The sequence below is a fragment of the Ipomoea triloba genome, chromosome 13, assembly GCF_003576645.1.
Source record: "Ipomoea triloba cultivar NCNSP0323 chromosome 13, ASM357664v1".
NCBI classification, from domain to species: domain Eukaryota; kingdom Viridiplantae; phylum Streptophyta; class Magnoliopsida; order Solanales; family Convolvulaceae; genus Ipomoea; species Ipomoea triloba.
This window is the reverse complement of record NC_044928.1, coordinates 26,694,186-26,709,770: the sequence shown is the minus strand read 5'-3', so window position 1 is coordinate 26,709,770 and position 15,585 is coordinate 26,694,186. Positions and strand designations below refer to the sequence as shown.

Below are 15,585 nucleotides of genomic sequence, written 5' to 3'. Positions count from 1 at the left end.
CACAACTACAATATGATATCGATATAACTACAATTTCATTAGACAATATATACTCAAATATGTGAAACTGTTATTCAGTTTTATTTTATATATACTGTAATTTCCTTTCAATACAATTACAGTTCCATTTCGATATAACTACAATTTTATTTAACATTATACCCTCAAAATATTTATATTTGATATACTAAAGAACAATATCCAGAGATTTCCGGCAGAGTTGAGGGGTAGACACCGACTAGGAGAAAGAAAACAAGACAAGAGGGTGTAATTATGAAGAATGTCACAATGAAAAAAGTTTGAAAAAAAATGAGAAAAGGATAAAGAAAGGCATTGGACTTTGGATTCTCCCTCCCATAGTCCAAACAACGGTCGATCGTGTCAAACTCCGACGTTAACACTTCACCCTCTCCATCACTGACAAAAAAACAACAAATCTCTCTCTCTCTCTCTCTACAATAAACTTCCAGAACTATTCTGCTTTTTAGCTCTCTACTTCTCCTACTATACTATACTACGTACTAAAAGTCGCCACTTTTTTCTCCTCTCTTTTCATCTACTCCGTTGCCCAAAATGGCCGATGAATCCACCCAACCACCGCCGCCTGAGGTAGAAGCTCCGCCGCCGGCGGAGGAGCCGCCTCTTGCTTCAGTGGAGATACCGATACCGCCTCCGGCGGTGAAGGAGGAGCATCATGCCGTTGTTTCCGTGGTTGAGAAAGAGGCCCCTCTAGCTTCCTTTTCTCCGCCGCCGGAGCTTTCTGCGGCGGCGCCGGCGGAGGAGCATGTTTCCGTTACGGTGCCTCCGGAAAAAGCGGCGGTGCAAGAAGAGAGCGCTGCCGAATCGGAGAAGTCGAAGGCGGCGGAAGTGAAGAAGGCGCCGGAATCGTTCGGTTCGTTTAAGGAAGAGAGCAACGTCGTATCAGATCTCTCCGAATCGGAGCGAAAAGCGTGGGAGGAATTCAAAACCTTAGTCCAAGAATCTCTCATAACCCCCAAAACCGCCGAACAACCCTCATCGGAAATCTCGAATTTGCCGCAAGAGCCCTCAATCTGGGGAATCCCACTCCTAAAAGACGACCGGAGCGACGTGATTCTTCTCAAATTCCTCCGCGCTCGCGATTTCAAGGTGAAAGAATCATTCGCCATGCTAAACAACACTCTACGCTGGAGAAAAGAATTCAACATTGACGAGCTAGTCGACGAGGACCTCGGAGACCACCTCGAAAAGGTTGTCTTTATGCACGGACGCGACAAGGAAGGCCACCCTGTCTGCTACAACGTGTACGGGGAGTTTCAGAACAAGGAGCTGTACAACAAAACATTTGCAGATGAGGAGAAGAGGTCGAGGTTCCTGCGATGGCGGATTCAGTTCTTGGAGAAGAGTATCAGAAAGCTGGATTTCAATCCTGGTGGGACTAACACTATCTTTCAAGTTAGTGATCTTAAGAATTCTCCTGGACCTGGGAAAAGGGAGCTCCGGATTGCCACCAAACAGGCCCTCCATCTTCTTCAAGATAATTACCCTGAATTTGTGGCAAAGCAGGTATCTTTTTTCTTTTTTATGTCATTTATAAGCACTGTGTTATGATGGTGAGTTGCAGATTTGTTTAATTGGCTGTTTACAAATGTGGGTTTATCTTAGATTTATTTGGAGATTGAATTGCTTGTTTAGTTCTAGCATTGACAGTGATTGACTAGTTTGATAATATAGTTTATGATAGACCTGATTTTTTTAGAGTAATTAGGGAAACTGCAGCCACTACTCGAAAGTTTGCACAGGATAAACTCGTCTTGTAAGTTGTAACCCTGGAGCACAAGAAGGTATTCGGGTACACTGGATAAATTCCGTCTTATAACCCTGTCTTTGCTGGGGCAAAGGACCACAAGGAGTTATCGGGTACATTGGATAAATCCCATCTTGTAACCTTGCCTTTGACCTTAGCTGACAAAGGAACACAAGAAGGTAAACCTTGCAAAGGAACACAAGAAGATAAACCTGTCTAAGGTTGTCTATAGCTAACTGATTCAAACTAAGAAGGCAAATATACCGCTCCAGTTGGGAGTAGAACTTGTAACCTTGTGGTTACCAGTCAACAATCTGACCTTGGTTGGGGTTGCCCCCATGATAGACCTGATTTGTGGGGTGTAAACATTGTGCATATGAGTGGAATTCGTGTTATTGCATAGGTGATATGTGTTTTGTACAGGCTGCCTCTGTTATTCACTTTTGTTGTGATTGTTTCATAAAGTGTGCTCTGATGTGTATCTATTCTTGATGGCTGAAGGTGTTCATCAATGTTCCGTGGTGGTATTTGGCTTTCTATACGATGATCGGTCCATTCTTGACACAGAGGACCAAAAGCAAGTTTGTATTTGCCAGCCCGGCAAAGACTGCAGAAACTCTTTTCAAGTATGTAACGGTTTGTTAAATTGCCAGTTATTAGTGGGATTCTTATAATGTGTTGGAGTGGGCTAGAGCCCGGAATTGAGTTGTGAGTCCTGTTGTTTACATATCAGGTATATTTCTCCCGAGCAAGTGCCAATTCAATATGGTGGCCTTAGCGTAGATTATTGTGAATGCAACCCGGAGTTCACTGTCGATCATCCAGCTACCGAGATTATTGTTAAACCTGCCACAAAACAAACTGTGGAAATCATTGTGAACGAGGTGAAGAGATTATGCTTTTCTTCGTGTGTTGTATATTAAAGAATTTTTTACTTCTACTTTAAAAAAAAAAAAAAAAAAAAAAAAAAAAAAAAAACCTAGAAAGCTAGATGTCTTCTAGGGGATGCGATTATTCCGCAATTTATGAATTCCTTTTATTAGTTGATTATTACTACTAAAAGATTTTTATTGAATGTGCAGAAGTGCATCATCGTTTGGGAGCTACGTGTACTCGGGTGGGAGGTAACTTATAGCGCCGAATTTGTGCCGAATACTGAAGGCAGCTACACCATAAACATACAAAAGCCGAGGAAGATGGCACCAACTGATGAGCCTGTAGTTTCGAGCAGCTTCAAAATAAGTGAGCTTGGTAAGATTCTGCTTACGATCGACAACCCTACATCAAAGAAGAAGAAGCTTCTTTACAGGTTCAAGGACATCGCTTACTGTGATTGAGATCGAGGATCTTTGTTCGTTAAAGGTGGATGATCTTAACTCGATAGCCCGATTATGGAGGAAAAATTGCCAACATTCCTATGTCACTATTCGTCCATCTTTGGTAACGAAGACGAACGACGATGTTTTGGACAGCAGGTACATAGACTGGGAGAAGCTTGTTTCATTGTTTGTACAACAGTGTGGTGTATGTTTGGTTGTGTTATGCTGAATATTTTGTTTATTCAATGTCTTTTTGTAACCTTTGACACTTACACATCCTAGTTTTGAGTGGGCAATATACATTGAATTTTTCTAGTGTTATTTCAATTCATCATGATTGGTGTTTTAGGTGACAATAGTTATATTCAGATAAAAGTTTATCACACGCATTCTAGATCTTGTTTAGATTATGTACATGCACTTTAACATATTATGTATGAGTTAATATCATCTGAGCTCTTCCGAGTATACTAATTTTGTCACATTTAATCTTAAACTTTTAAATTGATCATCCGTGATCTTTTGACTTTATTGTTACCATTCGTGGTACAAATTAACCACTATAGTCCTTCAACTATTAAATTTTAACCACCCATGGTCCTTCCAGGAGGACTTCCTGATTAAATTTTGAAAGTCGAAGGACTATGAGTAGTTAATAACTTGGACCATGGATGGTAGCAATTTGAAAGTTGAAGGATTACAAGTGATCAATTTAAAAGTTTAAGACTAAATGTGACAAAATCACTATACTTAGATGACCCCATATGACATTAACTCTATTGTGTATCTTTAATTAACAAATTATGTATATGTTGCAGTTAACATATTATGTACATATATTAACTGGATGTATATAATATATTAATTGCATGTATATATATATTAACTGACTATGAGTAGTTAATAACTTGGACCATGGATGGTAGCAATTTGAAAGTTGAAGGATTACAAGTGATCAATTTAAAAGTTTAAGACTAAATGTGACGATTACAAGTGATCAATTTAAAAGTTTAAGACTAAATGTGACAAAATCACTATACTTAGATGACCCCATATGACATTAACTCTATTGTGTATCTTTAATTAACAAATTATGTATATGTTGCAGTTAACGTGTATCTTTAATTAACAAATTATGTATATGTTGCAGTTAACATATTATGTACATATATTAACTGGATGTATATAATATATTAATTGCATGTATATATATATTAACTGACTATGAGTAGTTAATAACTTGGACCATGGATGGTAGCAATTTGAAAGTTGAAGGATTACAAGTGATCAATTTAAAAGTTTAAGACTAAATGTGACGATTACAAGTGATCAATTTAAAAGTTTAAGACTAAATGTGACAAAATCACTATACTTAGATGACCCCATATGACATTAACTCTATTGTGTATCTTTAATTAACAAATTATGTATATGTTGCAGTTAACGTGTATCTTTAATTAACAAATTATGTATATGTTGCAGTTAACGTATTATGTACATATATTAACTGGATGTATATAATATATTAATTGCATGTATATATATATTAACTGAATGTATATAATATGTTAATCGTAGGTATATAACTGGATTAAAGTTTAGGGTTCACAATGTGAATGGTAAATGTTGCGAGTTGTGAAGAGGTGAAGAGCCACCTTATACTGGCCTGGCCTTTTAAGTATTTTAGGGTTTAGGTGTTTACACAATTATTTTACTCCTTTGACTCATCTTTTGGTATAGCTTTATCAACTTTATTCCAGCTCCCCTATGGGCTCAAGAGATTCCTTCCATGTTATTTTTCTATCTTAATTTATTGATTAGTAGTTGTAAAGGTGATGCATGCCTGAATGATTGCCTTTTTTGATAATATGCTTAAAAACATTGTATCTTAGCAAGTTAGCAGTGAGCTGATTGGGTGGGAATGACATTTTTCATTGAGGTTGTCTATTGGTAATTATGATGCTTTTAGATAAATGGGGATTGCTTAATGTATTGAGCTTTCGATGCACTCAATTGGTTTATCAATTTAAAATAAATTAATATATTTTATTTCGTGGGTAATTGTAGGGCTAGCTAGGGTTTAAATGATGTTTAGCTTTAGGTCAAAATGTCAGGTAATTCAAACTTGAGACCTTTCATTTGAGAAGTCACAGCTATGTCGCTTGACCACAAGGTCTTTAGCATGAAACTAAGGCATAACTAGGTTACAATAGCACCATTCCTTCTAGATTGACACAAAATGAACATATATGCAACGATTTGTCAAAGATTGACACACTTTTATGGACATGTTTACGGATGTTAGAAGAGTCTACCATTATTATTATTTTCTAGTTAACTCAACCACCCTTAACTTGGGAGTAGAGGGGTTAGTGACAAAATAACATAGTTAATTACTTAGACCCAACCTGGACCCGAGAATAGAGCAATGAGTAAACGTAACAATCGTTTGGCATTTAAGGAGCAACCATTATGGTGGGTAATCGCACTTATGAATATTGAGAGCACTGCAATTATTAGAAAGCAGTTGTACGTAGCAATTGTACTTATTAGCCACTGTCAGTAGAAATACTAGACCTCTACGATAGGCATGAGACACGTAAAAACCTGTACTCGAACTATCTATCAGAAACACCACTTGTTTGTTTACTTACTCGTAATTATTTTTCGGTAATATTTTTACCATCACATGGTTTGGACTTGTTCCTGTAGAAAAAAAGGTGTTTCTTCTTTGAGGTTGGGACATCTATGGTGATTGACCATCTTACCTTCACAGGGCAGTCTGAAACTTCATCATCTTCTGCTGCCATCTTCCTGTTCTTCAGTAGGACTAATAATATAATGTGTAACCACAAACTCAGCACTATTATATTGTGGACAGAAATTATTGTCCATTTTCAACAGGTGGAGAGAATTGAAAATTGTTTTTGCACGACGGTCCACCAACAATTTCAAATTAGTGATTTTTGGCCTAGGCCAGCATGAACTTTTGTATAATGGACAAAAAACCTACACAACAGGTCCAATTTTGGGTGGACAACAATCAGGGAATTTTCAGCCATGATTGTGATTTAGGATGATTTAATATAATAATCTGCTTGGTGAGACCCAAATACCACTTGGGGGAATTTATGAACACCAATATTAAGAGCCCAAAATCACAATTTGATTAGCCAACATAGAGTGGTATTGGAGCAAATGAGCAATTATTATTTAGTGGATCATAAATAAAAGGAAAAATGACGTTTTTAGCTCCTGTATTATTTTACTAATAGAAATTAAATAGTTATACCATGGACCTGGATTCATCTTGCAAGGTAGACCCGGATCCAAAGTATCCAACAGCAAGAAGCTAGAGGCCATTAGGGATGAACTCAACTTTTTATTTTTATTTATTTATTTATTTTGGTTTGGTTACTAATGTTGAGAAAAATGCAAGCAGAAAAGACAGTGTGATTCTCATTTATTAAACAATAATTCTTGGATTTAATTTCATCACTTAATGGTGAGTGGCCAGGATCTATTTTTTTTTTTTTTTTTTTGGTGAGGAGAGGGGATCTAGCGATCCCTGATTTAGCGTCTTCTACTAGTCGCCACACTATGAGAGTCACGAACCAGGAGCTCCCTTATACTTTCTGGGGGTTTTCGAGTAAAGTAGTACCCCAGGATGCCTCTTCACCCAAGTTTGCAAGGAAGTCAGCACATTGGTTGCCTTCGCGTAGAACATGCGTGATCGGGATGGAGTTGAAGTGACCCATGAGATACAAACAGTCGGAGATACCCATGCGTGATCTCGATGGTGAGTGGCCAGGATCTATTGTTATAACATGTGGTTTCATATTCACTTCGCCTATACTATTTAAAGGAGACCTACATATTCTGAGAATGATGTGTAAGTTTCAATCCCTGTTCCAGGTTTACTGAGACAGGGATTGAGCGACACCGTTGTTGTAAGTTTGCATTCGTAGTGAATTACTTCTATAACATACAGTGATTATCCCATGACGACAACATTCTTTATTTTCACATTATCAACCTAATTTCTCCGACAAGTAATAGCTTAGACACCAAATGACATGGGTTGTCCTTTTGAACATTGAATAGTGGCAAAGAAAAAATGTTGCACATGGCACCCCCCAACAAACTCAGTACAACAAGCAACAAAAATGTGGGTAGTGGGTACAAATGAGATTTTGACTAAACAGGCTGCCAGGAATGGATGGGGGGTAGGAAGGGCTGTTGGGATGGGAAGGCATATATATATATATATGCCAATTGGCAAGCAACAGCAACACACATACATGTTCCCCTCTCATCTTCCACTAATTTCACCCTTAATTAGCTTCCAATTTTGGTCCACTCCTATCTATATATAGTCCGCCCATTTTAAACATCCGCCGTTCTGCACATGCATGGCCCCAGCCGGACAACCATTGCCAACGTTGTTTTTCATTAAAAATTTAGGGTTAGGGCAATATTTTACCGTGGAGATTCTGAGTATCAAATTCTCAATATTGAACAATAATTAAAATATTTAACAAACTTATAGGAATTTTACTCTTTAAAATACGTTTATCATTTTCCTAAAACAGGTCAGATTGTAAAATTACTATTTCCTGTTTTACGTAAGATTATAAAATTATTGGAATTGGATTCAAATTGTAAGAGAAAAATCATATAAGTCTAAAACAAATTGGATATATAATATGATACATGGTCAACTTTTTTCTTCTTTATTTATTTTGTTTGTCACCTTTTCCACTTATAATTACGTACTTCAATGCAACGGATATATGTACACACAAACTGGCACTGTCACAGGCTCATTTAGGCTGCATAAAGGAATCCCATGGAAGAGATCAGATCATTGGTGTGTAAATAAAATAAAATAAAATAAAACATAAGAGGGTTAGATAGCATTATTTATTTTAAAAATGATAAAAATGTCATAAAACAATATAAATCCTATTTGAAATAAGTGCAATTTGTTAACTGTCAAATTAAGAAGAGTTTTAATAGAATAATTAATCAAGTAATTATAAAGTGTAATTATCCCAAACAAAATTATTACCCTTTATTTTGAACATATAACTCAGTGGATAATTACTTTGGTTGCTTAGTTTAGTCACATCTATATTAATAACTTTATGTATTATAGTTTTCTTGTCTCTTTCTTTTGAGAGATTCTCGTAGGTATGTCGTCACCCTAAGTTATTCTAGGACTATGTTAACAAATTAATGGAGTAAAGAACATTAAATGAATTAATTAAGCCAAAAGTTATTAAATTAAAGTGGCACAAATTCTAGTATTCTACCCTGTCTGCAAGTATGAATCATATGCTTATCTAGCCAGCTAGCAGGTATATTACATCTTTTCTAGTACCTATAACAAAACAAGTTGTGTAACCTAAGTATAAATATAAAATAGGAAAAAAGTGTAAAGTTGGCTCTAGAAATTTAATAAATAGTATAATTGAGTCACTTAATTTTTTGTTTTTAAAATTTTAACGAGATCTTCTAAACTGATAAAATAGTGGAATTAATTAAGCCAAAATTTTGCCTATCCAGCAGGTAACTATTGAAGTGGTGTTGATTAGAATAGCACATGACGTTCTAAGCTTAGGTGGATGTTGAGTATAGTATTTTTTAAAATATTAACTAATTAATTTATTTTAAATAATCACCGTTTATAATTTATTATTTTGATTTTTTATTTTTTAAGACAATAATTGACCTTCTTTTGTTGACGGACAATATAATTGGTGGGGTTGTTTGTCAACAAATCCGGGATGAGGGTCTTCTTAATGAATGCAACCGCAACAATGGTAATTTGTAGATAAGGTAAAATTAGGCCATAATTGCATTATTTTACCGGTTTACGGGGTCTTGTTTGAACTTTTTTTTTTCCAGGTAGGTAACTCAATTATATTAATTATAGGTTGGACTTATGGTGCTAATTTGAGACTTTTTCCTATAAAACAAGGTAATAGTTTTAAAATAACATAAAAGTTCTTGTAATAATGAAACTGATAAATATTAAATTTCTTTAAATGATATGATTTCGAGTTGTAAAGTCATAAACTTATTTCTAAATCATCGGTGTTGACGATTTTTTTAATCATTTGCACTATTTCGTGATGAGACTAATTCAGTTGAATCTCCCTTGAACCCTATTCTGTGACAACTCTTCGTATGACATTGCTACATATATATAAGTCCAAAACCTAACATCATACCTACATTTTATGATTCTATTTGAGTATAATATCTCTAAAATTTCATTCTCAACGAATAATACACAAACATTTCTTGTAAAACATTTGTTTTCTTTCAATTAAAATATGATGTTTAATACAAATATACAATAGGGTACAGCTCATACATTGCCGCAATCAGAGGTAGAAAGATTTCAACATCACAAGAAAAATCTCAACACAATTTAATATTTTATACAACATGATATATATTTTCCTAATGCCAAACATTATTGGTGGGGTTCTTTTCACAAAAATAAATAAATAACAATTTAAAAAAAAAAAACTTTATTGGTGGGGACAATTGTACAAGCCTTAGGAATTGGAATCACAGCCTAAACAAGACTTGATTTTGAGGTAACAACAACAAATGTAGACTTTTGGTTGAATAAGGTTGGTGGGCAGAATGATTAGCAGCACACACTTAACCTTATCACTACTACTCTTTTGCAGGTTTTTACCAATAAAAATTTACTTTTATCAAGAATCTTAAGTTACTATTTTTATTTTTATTTTAAAGGGCAGGGAAAACAGACAAAAGTTTAATACAAATTGTTGCTTTTTCTGGTTCACCCTAAAGTTTTATTTTTATTTTTTATTTTTTAAAACAAAAGTACTCCTGCCTTCCTTGATTTAAATATTTCTTTAAAAAAAAAATACTATTTGTACATGGTAATGTTATATAGATTAATTTATCTCCAATTTTGTACCATGTGACAATGACTTTTATACAGTCAATTAATTCATAAATATTTTAATAAATATGAAAAATTATAACGGTTGTCGTGAATTATTGGTACAGAAGTTTGGTTCAAATAATTTTTTGGGATAAATTTCAAAAAAGCTCTTGAACTACTTAAGAAAGTGTGATTAAGTCATTAAATAAAAAAAAAGATTAAAAAAAATCTCCAATTAAATACATGAACTTATAAAAAAGAGTGTAATTAACCCATTTTGACTTGTTATTATAGGTGAATTCTATGTTAAAGGTGATTGAAAATTTGAAATGCTATATTTTTATTATTTTGCTAACTTGAATGTCTAATAATAATAATAATATTATTATTATTATTATTATAAAAATTAAAATAGTTTCGTCGCAATAAGCTATTTTTTGGAAAGTTTTAAAATGCCTCAACCCTTTACCCTTCGTATTTACTGGTTACTGTAAATTAAAGGATGGCCAATTACAAATTAATTTAATGAAGACACATCATTTGGAGCAAGTAACCTTAACCTACTCTATATTTCAATAAAATTCAGATTCTTTTCTTAATTTAAGATATCTCTTTCATGAAGATAACTACTTTGGAGGTGAAACTTACAACTGCAATATTTATTTCCTATACTTTATTAGAAAAATTCAGATTTGGTTTTTGTTTACAGTAAAATATACACTTAATATTAATTATCCCTTGCATCAATGAAGCTTCATCTTTCCTTTACTATTGTGTAGTGATTTATACTTTAATTAATGAAAAAAGTCCACAGTCGTTATACAATTAAGTGAGAAAAAATTAGAATTCTTTCTCTTCCAAACATGCCAGAATTACAACTCCTTCTTTCCCAAACATCCCAGAAGTAACAAAAGACGACAAAATTGAAACCACCCTAAGTGAGAAAAAATTACAATTCCTTCTCTCCCAAACATGCCAGAAGTAACAAAAGACGACAAAATTGTAAACCAGCCTAAGTTACTTACCACAGTATCAAACCAAAAACCCATATTGATAGGCTAAAAACCAAGAATATTAATCAGTCATACTGAGTACTATCTAAGTATTGTGTAACAGAATATATCAAATATTATGAGTGAAAAATGCTTGTGTTCAAATAGAAGTGCAGACATCATCATCAAAGAATGAACTGAAAAACAAAAAGCTGGAAAACAGGAATGGTGTTGTTAAGGAAGCATTAATTAACCATCAATCATGCACAAAAAGCAAGAACAGCAACATAAGCTGTACACAAGAGTTTCCCAGAAACAAAAAAGTATGAACTAAAATATCAAAAGTTCTGTCCACATTAACACAACCCTGTATACACTGTCACTGATGTTCTCCTTGCTTTTTCCCATTATATCAAAGACCACACAAACAGTCAAAACACCAACAATTGTTCACAAAAAAAATCCCAACAAATATTAAATAAATATCCCAGACTCTTAACACTAAATTTAATATGAAACAGGGGGGTAGAAAAAATCTATAAATGAACAAATTCCAGTTTTACTGAAGAGCCACAAGAAATTGTCCCAAGCATAGTTCTTCAATCAGAGGGCTTGGTCTTGGACCTATAGAGAAGCTTCTTCCTCTTGGAAGTTTGGTTGTCAAATGTGAGCACCACTTTCCCGGCACAATCAGTTTTGTAAGTGTTGCTGATTATCGTCTCATCAGCCGGTCCAATTTTCCGCGATTTCTCCACGATGATGGTGTATGCGCCTTCAGCAGCAGGCACAAACTCGGACCCATAGGCCACATCCCAACCTATCACTCTCGCCTCCCAAACCAATGTGCACTTCTGAAAAAAAAACCCAACGACTCGCATTAAAATCACACATGTGCAGGCAAATCAGAGCGTCGACTGACAGAGTTTGCTTACCTCAGTAACGGGGAACTCAATAGTGTGCTTGGAAGTTGGCTTTATAGTGTCCTCGGTTGCAGGGTCACCAGTGGTGAACTCGTAATCGCCCTCTCTGCTAAGCCCGCCATACTGAACAGGCACTTGCTCCGGGGCAATATACCTGATTTTTCACCATTGTTAAGAAACAATATAACCGCAAGAAAGAATCATATCAACAAACGAAAGAGTGCACTAACTTGAAGAGTGTCTCAGCGCATTTGGAAGGGCCTGCAAAGACAAACTTGCTCTTTGTCCTTGTGGTGAAAAGTGCATTGATCATCTTATAGTAGGCCGGATACCACCAAGGAACATTGATGAATACCTTAACAGTTAATACCAACAACCAACCTCAATTAACATTAAACCACACAATAAAGACATTGCAGAACTCAGAAATATGCAATCACTGGCTAGTATCCAAAACTGGTAGAATAAAGCACCATCTAGGAATCAACTAATCTTAATAGTACCAAAAAAAGTAAATCTATGAATTAAATACAGTTATACAGACCATTCTATTTCCAGTAAAATTAAACCAATCAAATGTTAAGTTGCAATTAAGACCGAAATCTAGCACAAAAGGACAAGATTAGGAACAAGACAACTGTAAATTCAAGATTCAAATTTCCAGAAAAACTGAAGATGGGTAATTGGGAAACAACAAAAGATTGAAACTTTAGAGGGACAACTGTAAATTCAAGATTCAAATTTCCAGAAAAACTGAAGATGGGTAATTGGGAAACAACAAAAGATTGAAACTTTAGAGGGTGAATCATGGGAATATACCTGTTTGGCAACAAATTCAGGATAATTGTCTTGGAGCAGCTGGAGGGCCCGGTTGGTGGCCTGTCGGAACTCTTTCTTGAAGAAGAAAAGTCCGGGGGAGTTTTTGAGATCAATGACCTGAACAAAGGTATTGATTCCTTCAGGGGTGAAATCGAGATTCCTGATGGATTTCTCCATGAATTGAATCCTCCATCGCAGGAAATTGTTGAGCTTTTCCTTGTCAGCGAAGGTGCTTTGATACAATTCTTTGTCCTGAAACTCTGCGAACGCATTGTAGCAGATTGGGTGGCCTTCTTTGTCCACTCCGTGCATGTAGACGACCTTGTCTAGGCCCTGACCTAGCTCCGGTTCTTCTAGGAGGGAGTCGGATTTGAACTGCTTGCGCCATGCGACGACGTTTTTGAGCATGGAGAAGGCGTCTTTTACCTTGAAATCGCGGGCCCGGAGGAATTTGAGGAGGATTACGTCGCTGCGCTCGTCGGCGAGGAGAGGGATTCCCCAGATGGAGACCTCTTCGGGAACCGGCGGGGCGATTTCTTCGGTTTTTGGTTCTTCCACGGTGGAGGGTTCCTCCGTTGCGGCCACCTCGACGATGGTTTCCTTGATTACCTCCGCCGGAGCTGCGGCGGCGGGTTTTTCTTCGAGTTTCTCGACAACCTCCGACGGCTCCGGCGCCGGCGCCTGCGTGGGCGGCGGCGGAGTTTCTTTCTCTTTCACTTCCTCCTTTTTCTCCTCCGCCGCCTTGGGCGGCGTTTCCGGGGCGGGTGGGGTGGTTTCTTTTTTCTCGTCCACCACAGGCTCGGGCTCCGGGGCAGCAGCCTCGGATTCTTTCGTATCCTCAGGCTTGGGTTGCTCTTCCGCTTCGGCTTCCTTCTTCTCCTCAGCCTTGGGTTGCTCTTCTGGTTCGGGTTTTTTCTCCTCCTCCTTAGCCGGCGGCTTAGCCGTAAAGTCGTGGTTGTTCAAAGCCTCCTGAACCAAAGCCTTAAACTCATCCAACGCCTTCTTCTCCGGGTTGGGAAGCTCCTCCACCTTATTACTCTCCTCCTTAAACGAAGCCGACTCCGTAACCGCAGCCTTCTCCGTCTCCTTCTCCTCCGAAGTCGTCTTCTCCGGCTCAGGCTCGGGGGTCGGCTCAGCAGCTGCGGCTGCTTCCGGCGCCGCCGCCGCCACTTCTTGGGCAGCCGGCGTTTCCTGAGCGGGTGCCTTAGTCTCTTCCGCCATATATACCGATTCTCGAATGGAAAAGAATAAAACGATAAATTCGAAGAGAAATGAAAACTATGCGAAGAAGAAGAAGAAGAGTTGGGTTTGTATGAGAGTAGAGGGGGGAGAGAGGGGTTTTAGAGGCGTGGAGGGAGGGGGTGGAAACAGTCTGTCTATAGTTGCCAGCTCGTTACCGCATTCGCAGTGGGGTCCATCTCCACCTCTTTTCCGGATTTTCCATTTTTCAAAGCTTTTTTTTTTTTTTTTTGTAGAATTTTTCAAAGCTGTATCTTCCTCATTCTTCCCTGTATTAGCATAATTGGCCTCCCACCATAATATTACATGAATCACAATATTTGGTTAGATTCATAATTACAAAATTCTAAAGTTTTGAGATTTGTTTTTTTTTTTTTTTAATTTGATTCAGTCAACAATGAATAATTTGAATTAGTTTAATTTTTTATAGCCTATTTGGTTTTCTGAAAAATATTTGAAGAGAAATAAAATTAAAATTTCGTGAAAAATAAATTCTAGTAAAATAGATTTCATTGTTTTGTTAGTGGAAAAGAGATTACTAGGAATATAAATTCCATTATTTAGTTGGATTGGGAACTGTAAGGAATAATGAGTATAAAAGCAATTATATCCCTACACAATAATAATAATAATAATAATAATACTATTATTATTATTATTATTAATGGTAATTAAAAAAGTTGGTGATGGCATAGTTGTCCTCCTTGTTTTTCATGGAAATCATTTGCTATGGAAACAAAATACCAATGGGTGTCCAATGAAAATGTTTTCCTCATTCTTGAGGAAAATGTTTTCCATCCAGTTTTCCTCAAATGCAAGGAAAATATTTTTCATTCAACTAAACACCTCCTTATAATTCTTTGTCGATTAAGGTTATAATTGCATTAACTGTTCACTTACCAACTATCTCAAACTACTATGTTGATATAAATTAATCTTTAAAATTATAGAGTTTGTAAGTATTTTGACAAATTTTAGGAATTTAAATTTAGATGAATCTCTTTTAATTTCGAAATTAAGGTTGCATTTACTTAAATTCTTCCATTTTCTTTAGTAAGTTTCCCATTTTTATCAAATTTCTATTCTTCATTGTTTATTTTTTAAAAGAGTTTTTTGCACTTTTAGTCCCACGACTATGGTGTCACTTGCAGGATTGGTTCACGACTTTCAAACCTTGCAATATTGGTCCACGACTATTGTTTTTGTTGCAAAAATGGTCCTTTTTCAGTCAACTAGTCGCCGGAAAAAAAAAAATTCCGGCGAATTTTCCGGCACTTTTTCGCCGGGAAAACAAAACCGGCAGATTTTCCTTCAATTTTTCACCCAAAAATTTTCCATTTCAGGTAGGATTAAAATGGACAATTCTAAAAAACTAATTAAAGTTAAAACTAATTCATTTCTAAAAAACATATTATCAATTTAATTATTTGATTTTGGTAAACTAATTAAAGTTAAAACTAATTTCATTTCTAAAAACATATGCAGCCAATTTAATCTTACTAAAATTAAATACAAATTCAAAATTATTTTTACTTTATAGTTTAAATTTAAATTATTTTTACTTTAAATAGAATTTTGA

General features: G+C 35.8%; 2 protein-coding genes across 2 annotated transcripts; one reads left to right on the top strand and one right to left on the bottom strand.

Moving 5' to 3' along the window:
* The first annotated feature begins 330 nt into the window (after positions 1 to 330).
* Positions 331 to 3,461, top strand: LOC116002410 (patellin-3-like). The gene is made up of 4 exons (XM_031242546.1): positions 331 to 1,545; positions 2,288 to 2,412; positions 2,520 to 2,670; positions 2,869 to 3,461. Exons 1-4 carry the CDS (start codon positions 574 to 576, stop codon positions 3,121 to 3,123), a joined length of 1,503 nt encoding a protein of 500 aa, XP_031098406.1. The 5' UTR covers positions 331 to 573; the 3' UTR covers positions 3,124 to 3,461.
* Positions 3,462 to 11,262: 7,801 nt separating this feature from the next.
* Positions 11,263 to 14,095, bottom strand: LOC116001996 (patellin-3-like). Its single transcript, XM_031241999.1, has 4 exons — positions 12,768 to 14,095; positions 12,179 to 12,303; positions 11,961 to 12,102; positions 11,263 to 11,879 (listed from the first exon to the last, which is right to left on the bottom strand). The coding sequence occupies exons 1-4, from the start codon at positions 13,986 to 13,988 to the stop codon at positions 11,628 to 11,630; spliced, it is 1,740 nt and encodes a 579-aa protein (XP_031097859.1). The 5' UTR covers positions 13,989 to 14,095; the 3' UTR covers positions 11,263 to 11,627.
* Positions 14,096 to 15,585: the final 1,490 nt, after the last annotated feature.

Coding starts and splice junctions, on each gene's coding strand:
- LOC116002410 (XM_031242546.1), top strand. CDS start 574: ATGGCCGATGAATCCACCCAACCACCGCCGCCTGAGGTAGAAGCTCCG. Junction 2,413..2,519: donor ACTGCAGAAACTCTTTTCAA/GTATGTAACGGT, acceptor TTTACATATCAG/GTATATTTCTCCCGAGCAAG. Junction 2,671..2,868: donor TGGAAATCATTGTGAACGAG/GTGAAGAGATTA, acceptor TTGAATGTGCAG/AAGTGCATCATCGTTTGGGA.
- LOC116001996 (XM_031241999.1), bottom strand. CDS start 13,988: ATGGCGGAAGAGACTAAGGCACCCGCTCAGGAAACGCCGGCTGCCCAA. Junction 12,103..12,178: donor TGCGCTGAGACACTCTTCAA/GTTAGTGCACTC, acceptor GTGAAAAATCAG/GTATATTGCCCCGGAGCAAG. Junction 11,880..11,960: donor TTGAGTTCCCCGTTACTGAG/GTAAGCAAACTC, acceptor TTTTTTTTTCAG/AAGTGCACATTGGTTTGGGA.